The 20,570-nt window shown below is 37.4% G+C and overlaps 1 protein-coding gene across 1 annotated transcript in view; it reads left to right on the top strand.

The window, feature by feature from the left end:
• The window catches only part of RFX6 (regulatory factor X6), a 52,305-nt gene extending 33,039 nt beyond the window's left edge, over positions 1–19,266 (top strand). Inside the window, exons 8-19 of the mRNA XM_086317169.1 lie at positions 958–1,035; positions 1,153–1,266; positions 3,353–3,402; positions 5,751–5,910; positions 7,064–7,208; positions 8,502–8,611; positions 9,553–9,670; positions 11,118–11,240; positions 12,051–12,257; positions 13,668–14,180; positions 15,474–15,686; positions 18,721–19,266. Of these exons, the coding sequence (XP_086173295.1) occupies positions 958–1,035; positions 1,153–1,266; positions 3,353–3,402; positions 5,751–5,910; positions 7,064–7,208; positions 8,502–8,611; positions 9,553–9,670; positions 11,118–11,240; positions 12,051–12,257; positions 13,668–14,180; positions 15,474–15,686; positions 18,721–18,896 (2,007 nt within the window). The 3' untranslated portion in view covers positions 18,897–19,266. The remainder of the gene's footprint in view (positions 1–957; positions 1,036–1,152; positions 1,267–3,352; positions 3,403–5,750; positions 5,911–7,063; positions 7,209–8,501; positions 8,612–9,552; positions 9,671–11,117; positions 11,241–12,050; positions 12,258–13,667; positions 14,181–15,473; positions 15,687–18,720) is intronic.
• The last annotated feature ends 1,304 nt before the right edge of the window (positions 19,267–20,570 follow it).

Raw genomic sequence — 20,570 nt, 5'->3', positions numbered from 1 at the left:
ATTCTCCAGGCAAGAACACTGGAGTGGGTTGCCATTTCCTTCTCCGATGCATGAAAGTGAAAAGTCAAAGTGAAGTCGCTTAGTCGTGTCCGACTCTTAGCTATCCCATGGACTGCAGCCTACCAGGCTCCTCTGTCCACGGGATTTTCCAGGCAAGAGTACTGGAGTGGGTCACCAGTGCCTTCTCCAACAAGTTCTAACCTTCTGCAAATTGTAAGATGTTTAAGATTTTCTATCTGTGGATACAAGTATTAGTGTATACATGGAAACAGAGAATTTTTGTAACAGACATTTAATGTTGAAATCTTTTTTGGCCAACGAGTCATTTAATATTATTAGTAATTTGAGGTAATACAGTCAGATCTTATACTTTGCATGAGGAAAATGGTTCCATGTGCAGCATGTCTTGTTTTATCTTCTTCAACACCTTATAAGTAATATGTTATTACTACTTGAAGATATAAAGCTTGGGATCAGAGACAAAGCAACCTGTGCAAAACAGTGCAGTGGAGCCTGTTCAGTGTTAGCTGACTCCACAGCCGAAACTGGAAACCCCTGCACCACGCTGCCCAAGCACCTGCTTAATAAAACTGTGGGAAGAGTTCATGTATGTTATCATTTTACATTTATTTCTCCAATCAAAGGAGATTTCCTTATTAAGCAGAAAATTACAATGTCACTTTGACTGATAGTTCCCTAAACAATCACTTTTTTCGTTTTTCTTATCACACTGTCCTGCAACTATCCATTTGCTCGCCTTTGTCCCTTCACAAGGCAGTGTGCGCCTTAAAATAAGAATTACGCCTTCACCTTTGTTTCCTCAGCATTGAGCACAGTGCTTGGTACATAACAGGAATTTTAACTATGTGCTTGAATATATGAACAAATGTATGCATGAACAAAATGAAGGCAGCATTGAAAGGGTGCTTTTGTTAAGATTTTTCTTCCTCAATATAGGTTGATACCCTAATAATGATGTACAAAACTCACTGCCAGTGCATCTTGGACAATGCAATAAATGGGAACTTTGAGGAGGTAAGAGTAACAAAGAACGCTTTGCTGGCTGTATTATTTAAACATTCTTTTCTTGTTTTTCATACAAGTTCATGTTAAGGAAAAATGTTAATGTACATACTCTTTGTTCTCAACTAGATTCAGCATTTCTTATTACACTTTTGGCAAGGAATGCCTGATCATCTTCTTCCCCTGCTTGAAAACCCAGTTATAATTGACATTTTCTGTGTTTGTGACTCAATTCTTTATAAGGTAAGCTCTTTAGGATGACTTAAACATGTATTTCTCATTCCATCTAAACTTTTCAATATGTTTTCAGTAAAACTTGTTATTTCTAGCTGGAGATGCACTATTAATTTTTTCTGATTAGAAAGCAATCAGCTTAATAGTATGTAATAGTGAATGTATTTTAATGTAAATTTATATTAAGTAAAACAAAAATCAGTTTCTGTTTACAGCTAAGAATGATTCTAAATGTGACACACTTCCATAAAAACTTACATAATTTTATTAACTGTCTAAGATGTTTTCAGAATAAATAGTGGCTTTTTCACAGTATCAGAGTTTGGGGAAAAGCAGAATTAAGCACTCTTACAGGACTAATAACTTGAAAAATCTGGAAATCTCTAATGTTAATGCATTAATGATGAATTTTGTTCTTAAGCCAAACAAGAGTCCCTAAGTGTCTATAGAAGGATCAGGAAGGATATTGAAAGCAAAGAGGAGATGGTTGGCCACAGAACCAGCCATTCAGCTGGAAAGAGGGTAAAGCTAATTCCCCCAGGAATCTGTTCCCAAGTTAGAGTAGATACAGGTCCAAGCTGAGGGGGAAAACTGTGCTACAATTTGGGTATTTTGAATTGAGTCTATCTGCATTAACCTGTTAAATTGTCATAAGGAAAAACAAAAGCTTTCCTTTTAAAACATATTAATAATTTGGGTAAGCAAGAAAACCCAAGCTGGAGCCCTGTTAAGTATTTTGGAGGAAAAATCCGTCTTAGTTAGTTGCTGCTATTACATTTTCAACTTTGCAGAGAAGTGAAGCAAACACTGAACAGTCCAGAAGCAACTTTGCATGTCGAGAACCAGTAGGCGGGCTTGACCTAGGATGAGGGAGTCCATATTTTCATCCTCTGTCCCATTCTTCCTTACTTCAGGATAAGAGAATAGAGTAGTGCTGTATATTCTCTACCTTTAATTAAAGTTGAAGAAAAACAAAGGAGGGCAAGGATTGTCTCATTTCTCTGGATCAAATAAGAATATCATCATCCAGAGAGAAATGGTTCAGTTTGCACTAAGTGATTATCTGCAATGTTTAAGACATGAGGAAGTAATCGGAAAGGTGAAAGCAGGTGGTTCCAAAAGTAGGTATGAGACCTGGGCTCATACACGCACATTTACCAGCAGCAAGGAAAAGCTGTTCTGACTGTCTTTCAGACCTCCAAAAAATATCTGTAAAGCGTGGCTTTCCCCATTGCCAAATGGTCTATTTCTTTGCCTTCAGCACAAAAGTCCAGAGTTTAAGTACCTTTCCACACACAAAGTTTTTCCCACAGTGAGCACTGTAAAGAGAGTAGTGTATTGTAACACGAGCTTTGGCAAGACCTTCATCCCACCTCTAGAGATTGGTCAGCTTTTAGTCCTTAAAACTGTGCATAATTACCAAGGCCAGTTCACTGGTGACGAGCATACTGGGCATCTACAACAGTCTGGCTTTAGTGTTTCATATACGTGGACTACATGTGCTTTTTGCTAGTAGGCTACACAGGCCTTTGCAGACGAGTGTTTACTCTCATTTTGAAATATCTCCTGAAGCCCTCTTGGTCCTCGTCCCCAGGCTGGCCCACTCAGTTTATGAGCCAGCCCAAGGGGTCCATACTATTCATAACCCTTCTGATTCCCCATCTCCTTGATTTATCCATTTTTCCTGAGCTGGTATCAGTTAGCACTAATTTTTTCTTTCCACTTGTTCTCATCAAGGTCATCCTTGATGAGAACCTATCTCACCCATGTTTAAGGTGCAGTCAGCCTAGCCCTTTCTTTTCAGTGTTCCTTATGTTCTGAAAACTAGCACTCTGTACTCAGTATATTCATGTCACCTGCTTAACTGGCATTGCAATATTTCTATAGACCCTTCCCCTTGCCTTTTACACACACACAAACACACATACACAGCTCACATATACATTCATTTTAGAGATAAAAGTACAACTTTCAGAAACAAGTTAACATATTATTCTCTGGAAAGCTCGGAATAAAAAGTAGCTGACAAAGAATAAGTGTGTCTATAGAAATATTGAGTAAGGTTTTATGTTAACTCTCTTTTGCTGTGATTAAGGTTCTTACAGATGTACTTATTCCTGCCACAATGCAAGAAATGCCTGAAAGGTAGGTTCAGTCAATAAAATATACTTGCTTGTAAAGGGTTTAACCTTATACATTATAGTAAAGCAAAACATTCAGTAGAAATTCATTCATTCACCAGTATTATTTTCCTGCTCCTGCCCGTTTGTATTAGCTGAAGAGATGTGCCCCAATCTTTATATTCAAACCTCAATGAACAAAATTTGATGGGACAATCCTGAAATCCCTTTGAGAGCTGCCCAAGTGAAAAATAAATATTTAAGTATAGTTGACCTTTAAGATACTTGAGGAAGTTCTTCAATGGAAACTGGCTAGAGGGAGATAAATGGGATAATTTGTGGAAAATAACCACAATAATAAAAACATAAGGAAAATTGTTTTATATTTATTATACTTTAGTCTTAATTTTGAAAATCAGAAAGGAACATAATGGAATTATTACCTTCTTTTTAACAAAGGAGTAAGATCTCAAATGGAAATGATGCTTGAAGATTTTTCACAAAGTCTTTTCTGATGTAAGAACAATAGAAACTTGAAACAAAGCCAATTTAAAAAACAATAAATTCTAATAAAGTAATGAAATTTATTTTAGTATTTGGGGATACAAATATACATAGGCGGGGATAATAGGTTCTCAATAAATACATGATGATTGATAAAACAATCTTTATTTTTTATTTACCTTTTCCTCTAGACTGGTTTGTTTATTTAAATAGTAGTTGGTCTGTCAATAGTTTCTTGTAATTATTGTTATATAGTCTTTAAACATCTAATCTGAGCTCTGAATTAGGTAGACAACACTTCTGTGTCACAGCAAAACGGCTATGCTTACCTAGTGACAGGCATTCAGTCATGGGCTGTGTGTGCTGTGCTCAGCCGCTAAGCCGTGTCCAATGTGACCCCATGGACTGTAGCCTACTAGGCTCCATGGGATTTTCCCAACAAGAATACTGGAATGGGTTGCCATTTCCTTTTCCAAGGGATCTTCCTGATCTAGGGATCGAACATAAGCCTCCTGCATCTACTGCACTGGCAGGCAGATCTTTTACCACTGAGCCACCTGGGGAGCCATTCAGCCATGTAGCTAACAAGTAGTAACAGCTGAATTTTATTAAACATAGTGTGGGAGTTTAATCTTACCCAAATTATTTCACCTAATTCCTACAACCAACCTGAAAAGTACTATTTATATATTTCTCTCTTAAGTATGCAAGTAGTTTGTATTCATTTAGAAAATGAAAAACATGCATAAGTGCACTTAAAAAATCACTGATAATCTTAGATTTTGAATGTCAGGTTATTATCTCACAAACTTTTTTCTAGGAATGTTAAAAAATGGAGTTATAGTACACATACTATTGCAGTATACTGTGAAAATCTTCCCATATCAACAAATACAGATGAGCATTTTTTAAATGATTGGATAGACATCCAGCATCTGAAAAATACTATATTTAATCAATTCCTTTTCATTGAACAATTGGATTTTTTTTGAAAAACAACCTGTTACAGTATTCCAAACTGTTATGATCCCAAAGTCACAAAGAGGAACCTGGAGTACAAAGAAGTTAATTTATTTGCCCAAATTAGTAGGAAGCAGAACCTAGATTTTAATTAAGGTCTGTTTAACTCTAAACTCTGCCTATTTTTATTCCTTTACCATGTCACTGCTCCCCAACATATGCCCCATCCTAAATATATTTAGATCAGTTTCATTACGATGTCATATGTAGGTTGTTGACTGACATAAATTTTTGTATATTCTCATAATATATTTATACAACCAACATTTGCAATTTTCTAAATGAGGTCCTATAATTTGTGGTAATTTATTCTATAGTTATATTTGAATTATAGGAATTATTAGGAATTTGAAATATAGGAATCATGTAGAATTATAGGAATATATTACTAGAAACAAATATTAAATACCTGAAATGCATTGTGATCCCAATGCATGTCTCTCAAGAAGCCAAGATATGTACAATCAAGTGCACACTTACCTTTTCCCAGAACTATTTTACAGAAGATGATTGAATTATCAATATTAATAATAAAGTATATCTTTATTGATCACTTTCTGCCATCCAAGTTTTAACCCAAACACTTTCCATGAATCATTTCATGTAGTCCTCATTATAATCCTGTGACATGAATACTATTCTTATTCCCATTTAACAGATGAGGAAATTAGAGTTTCAGGAGATTGAGTACTTTGATCAAGATGATAAATGGCAGACCTAGGCTGACTTCAGTCATGTTCTTAGAATCACAGAATAATACTATACCTCTATCAAACTGCATTTATTTAATGCATTGTGAACTATTTAGTATTTAATACAGAGGTTTTTGTTCTTTGGGAATTTTTATAGCTTATTAGCAGACATAAGAAATTTTGCTAAGAATTGGGAACAATGGGTTGTTTCATCCTTGGAAAATTTGCCAGAAGCTCTAACTGACAAGAAAATACCTATTGTGAGAAGATTTGTATCATCTCTGAAACGGCAAACATCTTTCTTACATCTTGCACAGGTACGTCAGTCAGCCAAGGGTATCTGAGTCACCAAATCAAAATTAAATCATTTGTTAGCAAAGACTGAGGAACTTTAAGAGACTGAGGACAAAGTGGACAGCAATTAAATCCAATGTGAGATCCTAGAGTGAATACTAGAACAGAGAAAGGACATTAGTGGGAAAATTGATGAAATTTGAATTATGTCTGTAGTTTAGTTACTAGTATTGTACTCACGTTGGTTTTCTGATTTTGGTAATATACAATGGTAATGTAAAATGATGACATAAGGAGAAGCTGGGTAGAGAGTATATGGAAATACTCTACACTATTTTTTGCAACTTTTTTGCAAATTTAAAATTATTTTAAAATAGAAAGTAAAAAGAGAAAAAACCTTTTGAATATAATGTAAAATGTAAAACTCTTATTTGCCACATGAATTCTATTAATAAATAAACCCAATTAATAAAATTAATAGATTGTGGGGAATGAGACCATCTGATATTTTGAAACCCACAACACACTTTAAGTGAAAGAAAGTGAAGTCGCTCAGTCATGTCCGACTCTTTGCAACCCCATGAACTGTAGCCTACCAGGCTCCTCTGTCCATGGGATTTTCCAGGCAAGAGTACTGGAGTGGGGTGCCATTTCCTTCTCCAAAGGATCTTCCTGACCCAGGGATCAAACCCAGGTCTCCCACATTGTAAGAAAATGCTTTACCATCTGAGCCACCAGGGAAGTCATTTTAAACTACTTCTAATTTAGTTCTCTTAAATAGGAGGAAAAAGTAATTCCTAAATTAGAGTTATGTGTTTGTATATTGTTAAAATATACTTCCCCTCTCCTCAAATTTTCCTTTGTTTTATGAAGGTCATCAGCCTCTGAAATTTTGAAAGACTTGCTTAGGATAGTTTCAGATAAGAAATATAACATTGTGAAACTCTTATTTTATGACCATGAGTTAAAAAATATATATTTTCTTATTCCAAAAATAGTTTTCAAACCTTTAACAGAGATGACCATGAGTCTCAGCTACTGCTTTTAGTTTTAAAATAAGAAATGAGTTATTTAGAATACATTTCTCTCAGAGAATTATTTCTCTAGAAGCTAAATTTTTCTTTAGATGGAAGATCAATGACATAACTTAGTATCCTTTTTACTTTCTTTATGCAGATTGCCAGACCAGCTCTCTTTGACCAGCATGTTGTGAATTCTATGGTATCTGATATTGAAAAGGTTGACTTGAATAGCATCGGATCTCAGGCCCTTCTCACCATTTCGGGCAGCACAGACACTGAATCTGATATCTACACTGAATGTAAGCCTTCTCTCTCTATTTAGAGCAGGGTCTCTCAATCTCAGTGCTATCCATGTCTTAGACTGCATAACTGTTTGATGGGGCAGAGACTGTCTTGTGTATTGAAGGATGTTTAGCAGCATCCTGGGCACTATCCCCTGCATGCCAGTAGCAGCCACCCCAAGTTGTGACAACCAAATATGTCTCCAGACATTCCCAAGTGTCCCCTTGGACTACACAATCATTGAGAAACCTTAGTTTATAGAAACACTTTTAATTTGAAAAAATTGTTCTCTATTTTAAAACAGTTGTACTTACTGATTGTGAAAAACCTGGAAAATATAGAAAATGTTAAGAGGAAAATAAAAGCCATCTATAATCTCATTGTCTAGAAATAACCCAAATGGAAAAAATCCTAGGAATAATCAAAATGGTTTTGAGTTTTCTTCCAGTTTTATATTACACACATATGCATTTCCATGTTTTCCACTCTTGGCATTACATGGGGTACAATGCATATCAAAATGGTATCTCAATGCAGTCATGTTTTACAAAGCAGACGTGCCCTGCTTAGGTTTGGACAGTCTGACATTTACCAAGCCAGTATATGTGACCACACAGCCAAGCTCCATTTCCCAGGGATAACAACCAACTGTTTTTCCTACCATTTCTCTCTGAAAACACCAAAAAAATGCAGCCTCCTATAGGCTATAACTCACTGCTCTCTCGGGACAGGCCAACCTTAGTCCTGCTTTATGTTTCCTAACAAAATTATATTACCCTTTGGGATTCAGTAAACCTCAAACTGTTTAATAAAATGATAGTCCTAAACTGCCCCTTTAACTTTTACATGATAAAAGATTATTCATTTAAGTGGCTCATTTCTGCAGGGCAGAATTTAATTTTTGCTAAAGATAAAGGGTATTTCAGAAAGCAGGAAATCAACAAGTCTAGCTTAGTTCATTCATTAACTTTCAACTAATCCATTGCATTTAATGAAAGCATTGCATCCAAAACGAATTATCATCTCTATTGACAACTTATTCCTCCCTAGTGTGTAATATATAAACCTGCATTTCAGTATATACCAAGACATATACACTTGTGACTAAAATTTTGAAGAGTCAAGAACTAAGGACTTTTTGTTAGTTTCCAGGATATGAAATTCATTTCTTTAACACATTTAATTTAATCTACCTGTCTTTCCCTTTTATACTATAAAATTACCAGTTATTCTAGTTTTAGGTTTTATCTTGGGTTCAAAATAGAATACAATATTAGGCTTTCTTTTTTTTTTTTCTTTTTCCATGGTAGATGATTCTATCACAGTGTTTCAAGAACTGAAAGATCTCCTTAAGAAGAATGCCACTGTGGAGGCTTTCATTGAATGGTTGGATACTGTGGTGGAGCAGAGAGTTATTAAGGTATTTTTCAGATATATTCAGAAAATAAGATTTTGTTAATAGAAAATGCTAAACTGGCTATAATTTCTTGAGTGGTGGGGAGTGGTGATAGGATATGTGTAATAATGCTTTGAAAAGCTTTTGAAACCCTACCAATAAGTTAAGTCAAATATCAATATTAGAAATACAGCAGATTTGAGAGCATTGGACATGAATTGGATTTTATTTATTGTTTTCTGACAGACTACAAGCCACTGTGCCTTCGCTATCAGTCAATAAGTTTACAACTGAGTAACATCAGTAGTGAAAGATAAAACTGGAAAGATCTGGCCCTTTTCTTAAAAAGCATGTTTTCATAAAAGGTGACAGAAGATATAGTTTTAAGTAATTTGCATTTTTTAATTCCAGGAGCTCAGTATTTTGTGTTTTGTATGTGGTTTCTTCAACTCTTTCAGTTAACCTTCAAGTCATCCATCACACAAGGCCATAAGAACAAATATATCCATCACCAATTGGTGTTAACCATTCCATATCAAGGAAACTAGTTATAGTGAGGAACTTTTTTTTCTCCTGGAAGGAAAACAGATTAACATTCAGGACCAGAGAAGTCAGTTAATCATTCACAGAAATATATAACCCTTTCTTCATACTTTGCTTCTGCTCTTTTTAAAAGCTCTGTCAAAGGAAAATTGAGAGAAAATATTTTGTAAATTATTTCATTTTGTTGTCCAATTCTGTTAGGTAACAAAACCATACACAATAAAGATCTATGAGCCTGAGAAATGACAGCAAAGACAGATGGAAAGTAAAATCCCTGGACAGATCATTTTATTTGATGACATAAAAGGCATGCTATGCCATCTGTCCATCTGTCAGTTTATCTACCTCTTGATCTTATGTACGAAGCATGTGGTGATGAGATAAGAGATTTTATATTTTCGTTTTTGTTGCTTTACTTATAGACCAGCAAGCAAAATGGGAGATCATTAAAGAAGAGGGCTCAAGACTTCCTGCTGAAGTGGAGCTTTTTTGGTGCTCGAGTAATGCATAATCTCACCTTGAACAATGCATCCAGTTTTGGTATCTTATGTGCTTTATAAAACTCTTCTTAGATGAATTACATCATTCATTCCTCAGTCACATTTCCTATCAATTATTAAACGTGTGGCACTGTCACTTCTCCAATCTGACTATTAAACCAGTGGACAATGATTGTTATTAGCCTGGGTATTAGAGTCAGACCACTTGCAGAGTTAAATCCTTACACTCCTTTTCTTTGAGTTTGCTTTTACCCAAGCTAACCTGCTCATTGTAGAAACAGGAGAATACTTCTTTCATTGGGTTACATGGGCAATTGAGTGAGGTGATATATATAAAAATACATTGCCAGCAGTTGGCATACACAGTAAATAGCAGCTGTAACCATTACGTTCCATCAGTGCTAGGATAAATTTCCTTTGTTAAACAAGCAAATAAACAATAATCCATACATTACTTTCCAAAGGCACTACTCATTACAGTATGGTAAATGTCTGCATCTTTTCCAGGAACCCACATAGCTGTATTCCAAAAGTCAAAGAGCTGATTAGAAGACATGCTATCATGTTTCTGAACCATCTTTCCTGATCCATATGACTTATGAAAAAATTGAGTCAAGTTACCTTATTTCAAAGTTGAATACCTTCTTTTTCCTAAAATTTCTCAGGTTCTTTGTTGGTAGTTATAATGCTATCTACTGGACAGTACTTCTGTACTTTGTAATTGCATTTTGCAAAATCTTCACATATAAAATAGGTTACAATTAAGTAAATTGTCTTCATTTAATTTCCAACAGAATTAGATTAAATTAGTGAACCTGTATTGAGGCATGAACAAAACATATTGTCTATTGTCTGAAATTTGTTGCTTATGCTTAAGGTTTCTTAAATTATATAATACTTAATCCTGACTTTATTATGAAAAAAGACTCATTGGGAAATCTGTTGAATAAAAGTTTAAGGTTTTCCAGGATATCTTCCACATGAAAATTACTTTTTCTTTTTTTTAATGAAAGAACATTTTGTTTCAGGAGAAAAAGACATCTTCTCACTTGATACTTTTTTCAGACCATGTTGGCTATTGTCTAATTATTTAGTCCAAAGTAAACAGAAATAGAGGAGAGTAGAGCTCATTCTCCCTGGGTTAAAGCTTATCACACTCCAGTGTATGCCCTCTTAAAGCATAAAGCATGTCTCACTTTCATCCGTATTTTCCTTTGATGTAATTAGTGGCCAAAGAGCTGGCAGGACAGTACACACAGGGAGCTGGGCAGGCGGTGCACAAAAAGATTAGAGACCCCAGTTAAGCATGTTGGTCTTAGCAGGTCATTTAAAGTCCAACAAGTATTTGTTTATTTCAGTTGCTCCTTGTAAAGTGCTGCGAGATGGTCACAAAGATAACTTAGACGTCTCTCTTTTTTCTTTCCGTCTCTTTCTTTCCCTTATTTCATCTCGCAATGCCCTCTGCTCATTCCTCATCCATAAACAAGGTTCTTTCCATTTGATCCGAATGCTTCTTGATGAATACATTCTGCTCGCCATGGAGACCCAGTTTAATAATGACAAAGAGCAGGAGTTACAGAATTTATTGGACAAGTATATGAAGAATTCAGGTAATTTAAAATGTACATCTTATTTTGCATCTTTCTTTGTGGAAACCTAATTTCAGGAATTTGTAAGCACACCTGTTAAGTGGATTGATAGTAGACTCAGATTTTTCCCCACCAAATTGTCACTACTGATACAGGATACTAACACTAAGAGAGCCCTATTTCGTCTTTCCTCCATTGGTACATAGAGTAGTCAAGTAGTCAACTGGAAACTCTGAAGAATAAAATCGATATTCTTAACTTCCGAGAACTTAGATAAAATTGGAGAAATGACTGTAACACAAAAATAACTGTAATTCAAGATAACATGTCTTATAAATGGTGCAGAGATGAGTTCTATAGGGATTAGAGAGGGAAGGAAAGTCATCTATTTGGCATGTGATTATTTGCATTCTGAATGCTATTCACTACAGAGTGGATTATTTAGTGCCCCTAAGAAAACACCTGGATGGCTGGATGGCATCACTGATGCAACAGACATGAACTTGAGCAAACTTTGGGAGATGGTGAGGGACAGCAAGGCCTGGCATGCTGCAGTCCATGGGGTCACAAAGAGTTGAACATGACTGGGCGACTGAACAAAAACAACAAGAAAATACCTATACCCACAAGTATATAGTTAGCAAAACCCAGCACCTCTGCCAAGACCAAAGGTCTGCCTGTCTTATTTCCCATGGAAAACATTTCTCAAAAATTTCCAGATTTATGACACAGCCCTGGAACATTTACAGTGTGTTTTGTTTTTCACTTGGGCTTATCTACTAGGAATGTGGCAATGATGTTAGCTTTCGTATTTTAAAAAAAACTTTCCAGATGCAAGTAAAGCTGCCTTCACTGCTTCTCCAAGTTCGTGCTTTCTGGCCAACCGTAATAAAGGGAGCACTGTTCCCAGTGATACTGTGAAGAATGAAAGCCATGTGGAGACAACGTATCTTCCTCTGTCATCTAGTCAACCTGGAGGCTTAACCTCTGCTCTGCACCCATTCCCTGCTGGGAATACAGACAACATGCCGCTTCCAGGTAGGCTGTGAGACAACCAGGAACATCACTTAGGCTTCAATATGTCTCACAGGAACCTATTCCTTTGTTTTCTTAAAGCTAATAACCTCCAGGTGTTCCAAGAATAAAAAGGCTTATCTCCAATGACTTCTAATAAAGCTTTATAATATTTTGTGATTTTCAACATTTGTCATTCATATTTTTATCAACACTATTTTAAAGATAGACATCACACTTTAACATATTCTTCTAGTTATATCAGAAGTCCAAATACTTGGTTATTCTCACTTGGTGGAAGAAAGAAATAGATTAGGTGTCCACAAAATCCTTAAGATGCTTTGAAAGTCAAAAAATATGAGCTACTTACTTATTTATGGATTTTGAGGAGACTTTATTTGTCCTCCATTATAAAATAGATTCAGGGGACCTGCAACTAAGATGTGATGCAGCCAAATAAATAAAAAAAATTTTTTTTAAGATTCAGCTATTTTAGGATAACCATCACAGAAATTTTTCTCTTTGGTCTGTGGTTCCCTGTTGGTCTGAATGTTTATGGCTTAAACTAGCTACTAGATAATACTTTAACTCCACTTATTGCCTTATGTCTTCCTTGAAATCCTTCTATAGACCTTATTTGTTGGATACACAGAATTTTAACCCTGGAAGGGCCTTATAGTTCAGGGGCCTAATTCCAACAATGGAAAGCTAGAGGCCCAGGGATTTGGTAGCTTTCATAGCTCACTGCTCATCAGTGGGGTTTGCATGGAGTTTTGAATTGGCTGCTTTGAAGCCATGGTCTTTTTGACATTATTGTGTTTTTCTTTCACACTATACATTGGCTTCCCAGGTGACGCTAGTGGTAAGAACCTGCCTGCCAGTGCAGTAGAGAGTTGCAGGTTTGATCCCTGGGTTGGGAAGATACCCTGGAGGAGGGCATGGCAATCCACTCCAGTATTCTTGCCTGGAGAAGAATATCATGGACAGAGGAGCCTGGTGGGCTATAGTCTATAGGGTCACAAAGAGTTGGACATGACTTAAGCGATGGGATCTACAATGTCCCTTCTATACATCAAATCATTTAGCATTCAGTGCGTTTTTTTAATTACAGAGAAAGGTAAACAGCAGACCCTTTGCCCTTCCCAAGCTTGAGCTCTAATCATCTTTATACAGATGGAAGGATGAAGCCATCCCAGGCTCTTCTCCATGGTCAGTAACTCCAAAAGTTGCCACTGTTGTGAAATACATACATGTTACAATGATATTTTTAAGCCTAGAGTTTTGTTGTTTCCCCAGTCCTGTTATTTTTGGAGGTTAGAAATGATCTAAGTTGGAAAAAAGATATATTAATAAATCTTTTGCATAATTTTAAATGTTGTGAGCCCATCTGTTTTTAATCTGCCACTAGTGAAGGCTCCGGTAACTTTTTTCCAGGTCAAATGGAGCTTTCCCAGAGTTCTGGACATCTGATGACACCACCTATTTCTCCAGCTATGGCGAGCCGAGGAAGCGTCATTAACCAGGGGCCAATGGCAGGGAGACCCCCGAGTGTGGGCCCAGTACTGTCAGCCCCATCACACTGCTCAGCATACTCAGAGCCTATTTATCCGACTTTCCCTCAAGCCAGCCATGACTTTTATGGGACCAACTCTAACTATCAGACTGTGTTTAGGACACAGCCTCACACCCCATCAGGACTCTATCCTCATCGCCCGGAGCATAGTCGATGCATGGTCTGGAGTGATCAGCAGCTTTCTAGAGACTTCTTCAGTGGCAGCTGTGCTGGGTCCCCATATAATTCTCGGCCACCTTCCAGCTATGGACCATCCCCACATGGCCAAGATCCACATAGTCTGCAGTTTTTAAATACAGGAGGCTTCAATTTCCTGAGCAATGCAGGGGCTGCCAGCTGCCAAGGAGCAACGTTGCCTCCTAATTCACCTAATGGTATTGAAATTTTTAAAGAATTTTTCCTTTCCTGAGATGACAGTTAGGCAAAACCAGACATTGAGTTCCACCTCTGGTGAACAGCACGTCATCCTGTGTAGAACTTCCTCAAGATTGTGGAATCTTAGACATTTGGAGCTAATTTCAGCCATGTACAAGCGTATCCCTGGGCTTCCTGGGTAGCTCAGCTGGTAAAGAATCCACCTGCAATGCAGGAGACCCCAGTTCGATTCCTGAGTCAGGAAGTTCCCCTGGAGAAGGGATAGGCTGCCCACTCCAGTATTCTTGAGCTTCCCTGGTGACTCAGATGGTAAAGAATCTGCCTGCAATGCAGATTCTGCATTTGCAGAATCTGGGTTTGATCCCTGGGTTGGGAATATCCCCTGGAAGAGGGCATGGCAACTCACTCCAGTATTCTTGCCTGGAGAATCCCCATGGACAGAGGAGCCTGGCAGGCTACAGTCTATGGGGGTCACAAAGAGCCAGACAGGACTGAGTGAGTAAGCACAGCACAACACAAACATATCCCTAATTCTTGTGGCTTTATTACAGCTGTCCTTCTAAATGCCACACAGGGTGAAAACATTGTCAAACCATATGTTAGCCCCAGAGAAGAACGTTGTGTCCTTTGAAGATATTTTTAGTGAATAATGTTTCTTCCAGAGAGCTAGCAGCAGATCTTAAAGATTAGGACCCAGACAGTGCTTCCTGTTGGTCTGGTAAAACACGTAAAGCTCTGTGGACTTATTCAGCCACCAAAGTGGCTGCTCTGTTCCTCCTCTCCTCAGCAAAGACCAGTCCTCCTCCCAGAAACATCAATCTGTAAATAAAACTGGTACTTGATAAGTAATCTTTGTGAAAGGCTAATGGTGCTTTTTTTCTTCATAGGCATCATAAGATCTTATTAATTTAGAGAAGGGAAATATGAGAGAGGTGTAGTCTTATATCTCAAAATTAATAATATGATAACTCCTACGTATTTTAAAAACAAAAAACAACAAGTGAACCGCATCCATGGGTTTGGGTGGACTCCGGGAGTTGTTGATGCACACGGAGGCCTGGCGTGCTCTGGTTCATGGGGTTGCAAAGAGTCGGACACGACTGAGTGACTGAACTGAACTGAACCATATCCATATATAAACACATCCAACTGTATTGTAAATGTTGATGTCAATGTAGTATTTACAGTAGGGTATCTTGAGGGATCTCTCCTATTACCTTGTTCTTTCATTTTTCTTCCTGAATATTATTTGCGATAAGTTAACTCTACTTTCTCAACACTTTCTGTCATAGGGTACTATGGGGGCAACGTCAACTACCCAGAGTCTCATAGACTTGGATCGATGGTGAATCAACACGTTTCCGTCATCAGTAGTGTGCGCTCCCTGCCTCCATATGGCGACATTCATGATCCGCTCAACATTTTAGACGATGGTAGCAGAAAGCAGACCAGCTCCTTTTATGCAGACACACCACCTTCTGTTGCATGTCGAACTCCCGTAGTAGGTAAAATATATTAATATTTTTTGAAAATATTTTTAAAATGTTGTTAACCTCAGGTATACAGTATTAACTGGGCACTCATGTTCCCACCTTTGGTTTATCAGTTTAGATCTAAAGTTATATTTTTGAATCTGTTAGGAACAGTCTTACCATTTTTCAATTTATATGTCACCATGCAACCTACTGCTAGATCTGTTATTCTTTCCAAAAAGAATCGCTGGCATCTAATTTTGTATGAAAATATTTCATATAACCTATCAAAAGTAGTCTAAAAAACTATAAGGGCAATAATGATATCTTTTTCTCACTTTTTCTTATTCGCCGTTGGAAGCAGGGCCAGTGACAAGAGCTGTCTTTGGACACCATAATCTCCATCAGTATCATAAAACCACTCCAGGTTTTTTAAAATGGTGACTTGTGAGGAAGGTTACTATCACTTTCTCATTTGTAAATAAAATATGATTAGACAACCTGTAGAAAATGTTGTTTTCTTAGTCTATAATGTACATTTTAAGTAAAAATGAGCAAAACTGTATGTTTTCCATGAAGTCCCCTAGCATCTTATTCCAACAAAGTTGCTGTCCCTGAGAAAATACCACGACTTTTACTAGATGATTCGCCAGCCCCAGCAAAGTGTCTGCCATGGAGTAGGATCTCCATGTAGCAGTGAAATGAAAAAAGGGAACAGAAAAAAAGGCATAGATTTAGTCTCTAAACCCACTAATAATGTAACACAGGCAAAGTATATATCCATGTAAGTATCAGGGCAGGTGCAGTGTTAATGTTTATATGAGATGATTGAAATCTTCCAATGGAATTGATTTCAGATTAGTGTTAAGTAGAGAAGGAAATGGCAACCCACTCCAGTGTTCTTGCCTGGAGAATCCTAGGGATGAGGGAGCCTGGTGGGCTGCCGTCTATGGGGTCGCACAGAGTCGGACACGACTGAAGAGACTTAGCAGCAGCAGCAGAGGGTATCAACACCCAAACAGAGCATAAGGGAAAACTGAATAAAGTCCATTCTCCTCTCTCAGTGTGTTTTTCCAATAATTCAATAGGAAGCACTTCTTCCCTTCCTATGACCATTACAGATGCTCCTGAGCAGAGTCTGCCAGCTCATCTCATGCTATCTGCATATGGTCATTGCGTCTGTGTTACTCTAATGAAGCAGAAAATTCCACTTCAGGAAGTTTCCTTGCTGTGAGACTAAAAGGACCGTGTTGCTGTTGTTACTATTAGTTCTGTTTACTTACAGAGATAGTAGACACCTTGATGGAACATAGTTTGGATATAGGAGAGACTCTAAGCTTTAGTTGTCTGAGCTGGCTTATAAGTGAATTGCAAAGAAGACTTCAAGGTGAAAAGAGGGAATAGAGTAAGCTGAGTGAGTACCACAAGGAGTGTGTGTGTGTGCGTGCTCAGTTGCTCAGTCGTGTCTGACTCTTTGTGACCCCATGGACTGTAGCCCACCAGGCTCCTCTGTCCATGGTGTTTTCCAGGCAAGAGTACTAGAGAGGGTTGCCATTTCCTTCTCCAGGAGATCCTCCCCACCGAGGGATTGAACCTGAGTCTCCTGCACTGGCAGGCAGATTCTTTACCACTGAGCCACCCGGGAAGCACCACAAGGGAGTTACTGCTGCTACTAAGTCACTTCAGTCGTGTCCGACTCTGTGCGACCCCAGAGACGGCAGCCCACCAGGCTCCCCCGTCCCTGGGATTCTCCAGGCAAGAACACTGGAGTGGGTTGCCATTTCCTTCTCCAATGCATGAAAGTGAAAAGTGAAAGTGAAGTTGCTCAGTCGTGTCTGACCCTCAGCGACCCCATGGACTGCAGTCTTCCAGGCTCCTCCATCCATGGGATTTTCCAGGCAAGAGCACTGGAGTGGGGTGCCATTGCCTTCTCCGACAAGGGGAGTTAGGACCTATAATTAAATGTCCTTAGTTATGAACCTGCTTTTTAGTGACAGAGATGATGGTACTTAGAAAAAGAAGAAAAACAGTACTAAGAAAGCAGCAACCAAAAATGCAGGAAATGTAGTGCTAGTGAGCCAGTTAGTGAACAATTTTGAGAACCTACTGTGATGTGCCAATCCTCATTTTAGATGTGCAGTTACAGCAGTGATCAGGTTAGAGTTCCTGCTTGTAAGAAGTCTACATTCTAGTAGGGAAAGATCAAGCAATGAAAATATTTTTTAAATGCATTAAAAAAGATAATTTCAGATACTCTCAGGTCAATTAAATACTAAGGTAAATGACAGACAGTAATGGATGAGCTGTTTTAGCTAAAATAGTTGGGAAAGGAATCCTGAGGCAGAAACATTTGAGTTGAAAGCTGAATGATGAGGAGGAGGAAATGTGAAAATCTGATGGTGCAAGTTCTAGTCAGAAGGAATGGCAAGTTGCATAGCCTCTGAAATGAGAATTCTTTGGCTTCAATGGGTAGAAAGAAGGCTCATGTGTTTTGAGCATGGTGAATGAAGAGAGGGGAGTAAAATAAATCAGAAGACAGAGGCCAGTTCACCTAGGGTATTATGAACTAGAGCAAGGAGCTTGGATTTTTTTCTAAGAGTAATGGAAAGTCATTGTAGCATTTGAGAAGAGGGACAGTTTGATGTCCACTTCGGCAAGATTATCCTAGCCACTCTCTACAGGGTAAAAAGTGAAGCAAACAAAGGCGAGAGTCCTGAGACTAGTTAGGAGGCCTCTGTGTTAGTCCAGGTAAAGAGAAGATGGTGGTTTGAACTCCAATTGTGGAGATGCAGATGGAAAGAGGAAGTAGACTGGGGGTATATTTTGATGATAAAGTTGTCTGAATTTACGTTTGAAATTGAGTTTTCTTTGTGAAAGATGTTGAAGAAGGAAAATGCAAGGGGAGAAATAGAAAAGATAAGAATTGCTCTGAGAAACCATACACACTCAAATTTAGTACAAATATATATGCTAAATGCACAAGTAAGTATGAAGGCTTAAAGTGAGTGGCACAGAAAAAAGAAAATGTCCATCTTTTTTCAATTGCTATTTATATTTTCCCTTACAGCATCCAGCCTGCAAACCCCAATTCCTTCCTCCTCCTCCCAGTGTATGTACGGAACTTCCAATCAATATCCAGCTCAAGAACCCCTGGACTCCCATGGAGCAAATGGAAGAGAAATGGTGTCCTCTCTACCACCAATCAACACTGTGTTCATGGGAACAGCGGCTGGAGGCACTTAAAGCAACAGTGTTGGGTGGGGTGTGAAACTAAAAAATCTCTACCATTCACATCCTATCTACTCAGACTGCCATCAGAGAAAGAAAATGGACTATCCAGTGGCAGGATATTGTTTTGCAGGTCACTGGCATAAAACTATGGACAACTCCATAGTGAATGGAAATACTTGTGGAATTTGCCTTGCAAACAATTTGTTTAGAATGTATGTGGTCTCATTATTAATTATAGCATCAAACATTATCAAATGAACCAGTGGAGGTTTGAAGATGCAGACATTTCAACCATGAAGATTTAATATTTCTCTTCTTAATTTATTGAAAATCTGTGTGCTGTTTCATTTTTGGTTTTATAAAAAGAGAAACATTTATTTAATGCTTTTAAAATACTTTTAATTTATTAGGATCACAGAATCATTGTTTACTATCCCTTATTTGACAACAGTCAAATGTGTATGGCTACCTCCTATGGAAATGTTTACAGGATCAAGACTTAGTTCAATTCAGCCTCAACCAAAGATGCTTGACTTTCAATTCCTGTGCATTAGTATGAAGATTTATGTTACATAGCAGTATTCTGATTCTATGTAACTGAATGGAGATTAAAAATGCTTTCCTTCTTTATTTAAAAAAGATAGGAAGAAATAAAGTATAGAAATATTTTTAAAGCCTTGGTTGCTCTCAGGGCTGGTACTGTTTCTAAAGAATTCTTGGGATTTGCAGGCAAAGTTCCTTGGTATATCAAATTAAAAACAGTAATTCTAGAATATTTGCATATCAGATCCATGCATATAAATACAAAGAAATTGGGACTTGTAGACTGTTTGAACTTCTACAGTTATGGAAGCAGTCTTTAACTGAGTACTTTGCTTAGAAACTGAGAGTGAATGAGTATTTAAGGATCATCTAGATGCAAAAACAAACACAGAAATGAAGGATTCATTAAGTATAAACCAATGCAATTTGATATACCATTTATCTAGCTGAATCTTTTCATATGTCTTAACTGGAAAAGTCTGTTGTTAAGACTTGTGGCCTATAGTAATGCGAAACTTCTATCAACTTTACAGGTTTTTCCTATAATCTTATGACAGGTGTTCTATTATTTTTATTAAGCATAGGGTTATACTGTAGGTCCTAGGTACATCATTATAAAAGGATCTGTAAGCCCTAAACACCCATTTTACATCATGATGTAATTTGGTAAAGACCAACTGTGGAATTGTTTTCAGCAAGCAATAAACAATTATCTGTGGACTTGTTGGGGTGTTGCTACCATTTGCTAGTATGTAGTTATGAGCTAGTTAATTAGCAGAAATATTTTGCAACAATAACAAATCATGAGAAATCTAAGTGTCCTATTCTTTGCTATGGTAATATCATGAGTACAAAGGAAATAAAATTAATAAGGGCTTGGACTGAAAGAGAAAACAAAACAGCTTTAAGAAGTATTTGGCCATGAATATTAAAACTTAAAACCAAATTTCCACTGTATAGTAATTAAATATATTTTCAGCATCTTGTTTTGTGTCAGACACAATGAAAATGCAAAGATGAAAAAGACAGTGCCAATATCTTTAGTAAGTTCTGATGTAATGAGAAAGGAAAGATAAGTAAAATCTCAACTGAAGATTTTTGATTAAAAAGCAAGGTGGGGAAACGATGTTTAGGGAACATCTA

Source organism: Bos grunniens, chromosome 9 (genome assembly GCF_055505025.1).
Source record: "Bos grunniens cultivar Pamir isolate PY7600 chromosome 9, Bosgru_T2T1.0, whole genome shotgun sequence".
NCBI classification, from domain to species: Eukaryota; Metazoa; Chordata; class Mammalia; order Artiodactyla; family Bovidae; genus Bos; species Bos grunniens.
This window is presented reverse-complemented; position numbering and strand designations above follow the sequence as displayed.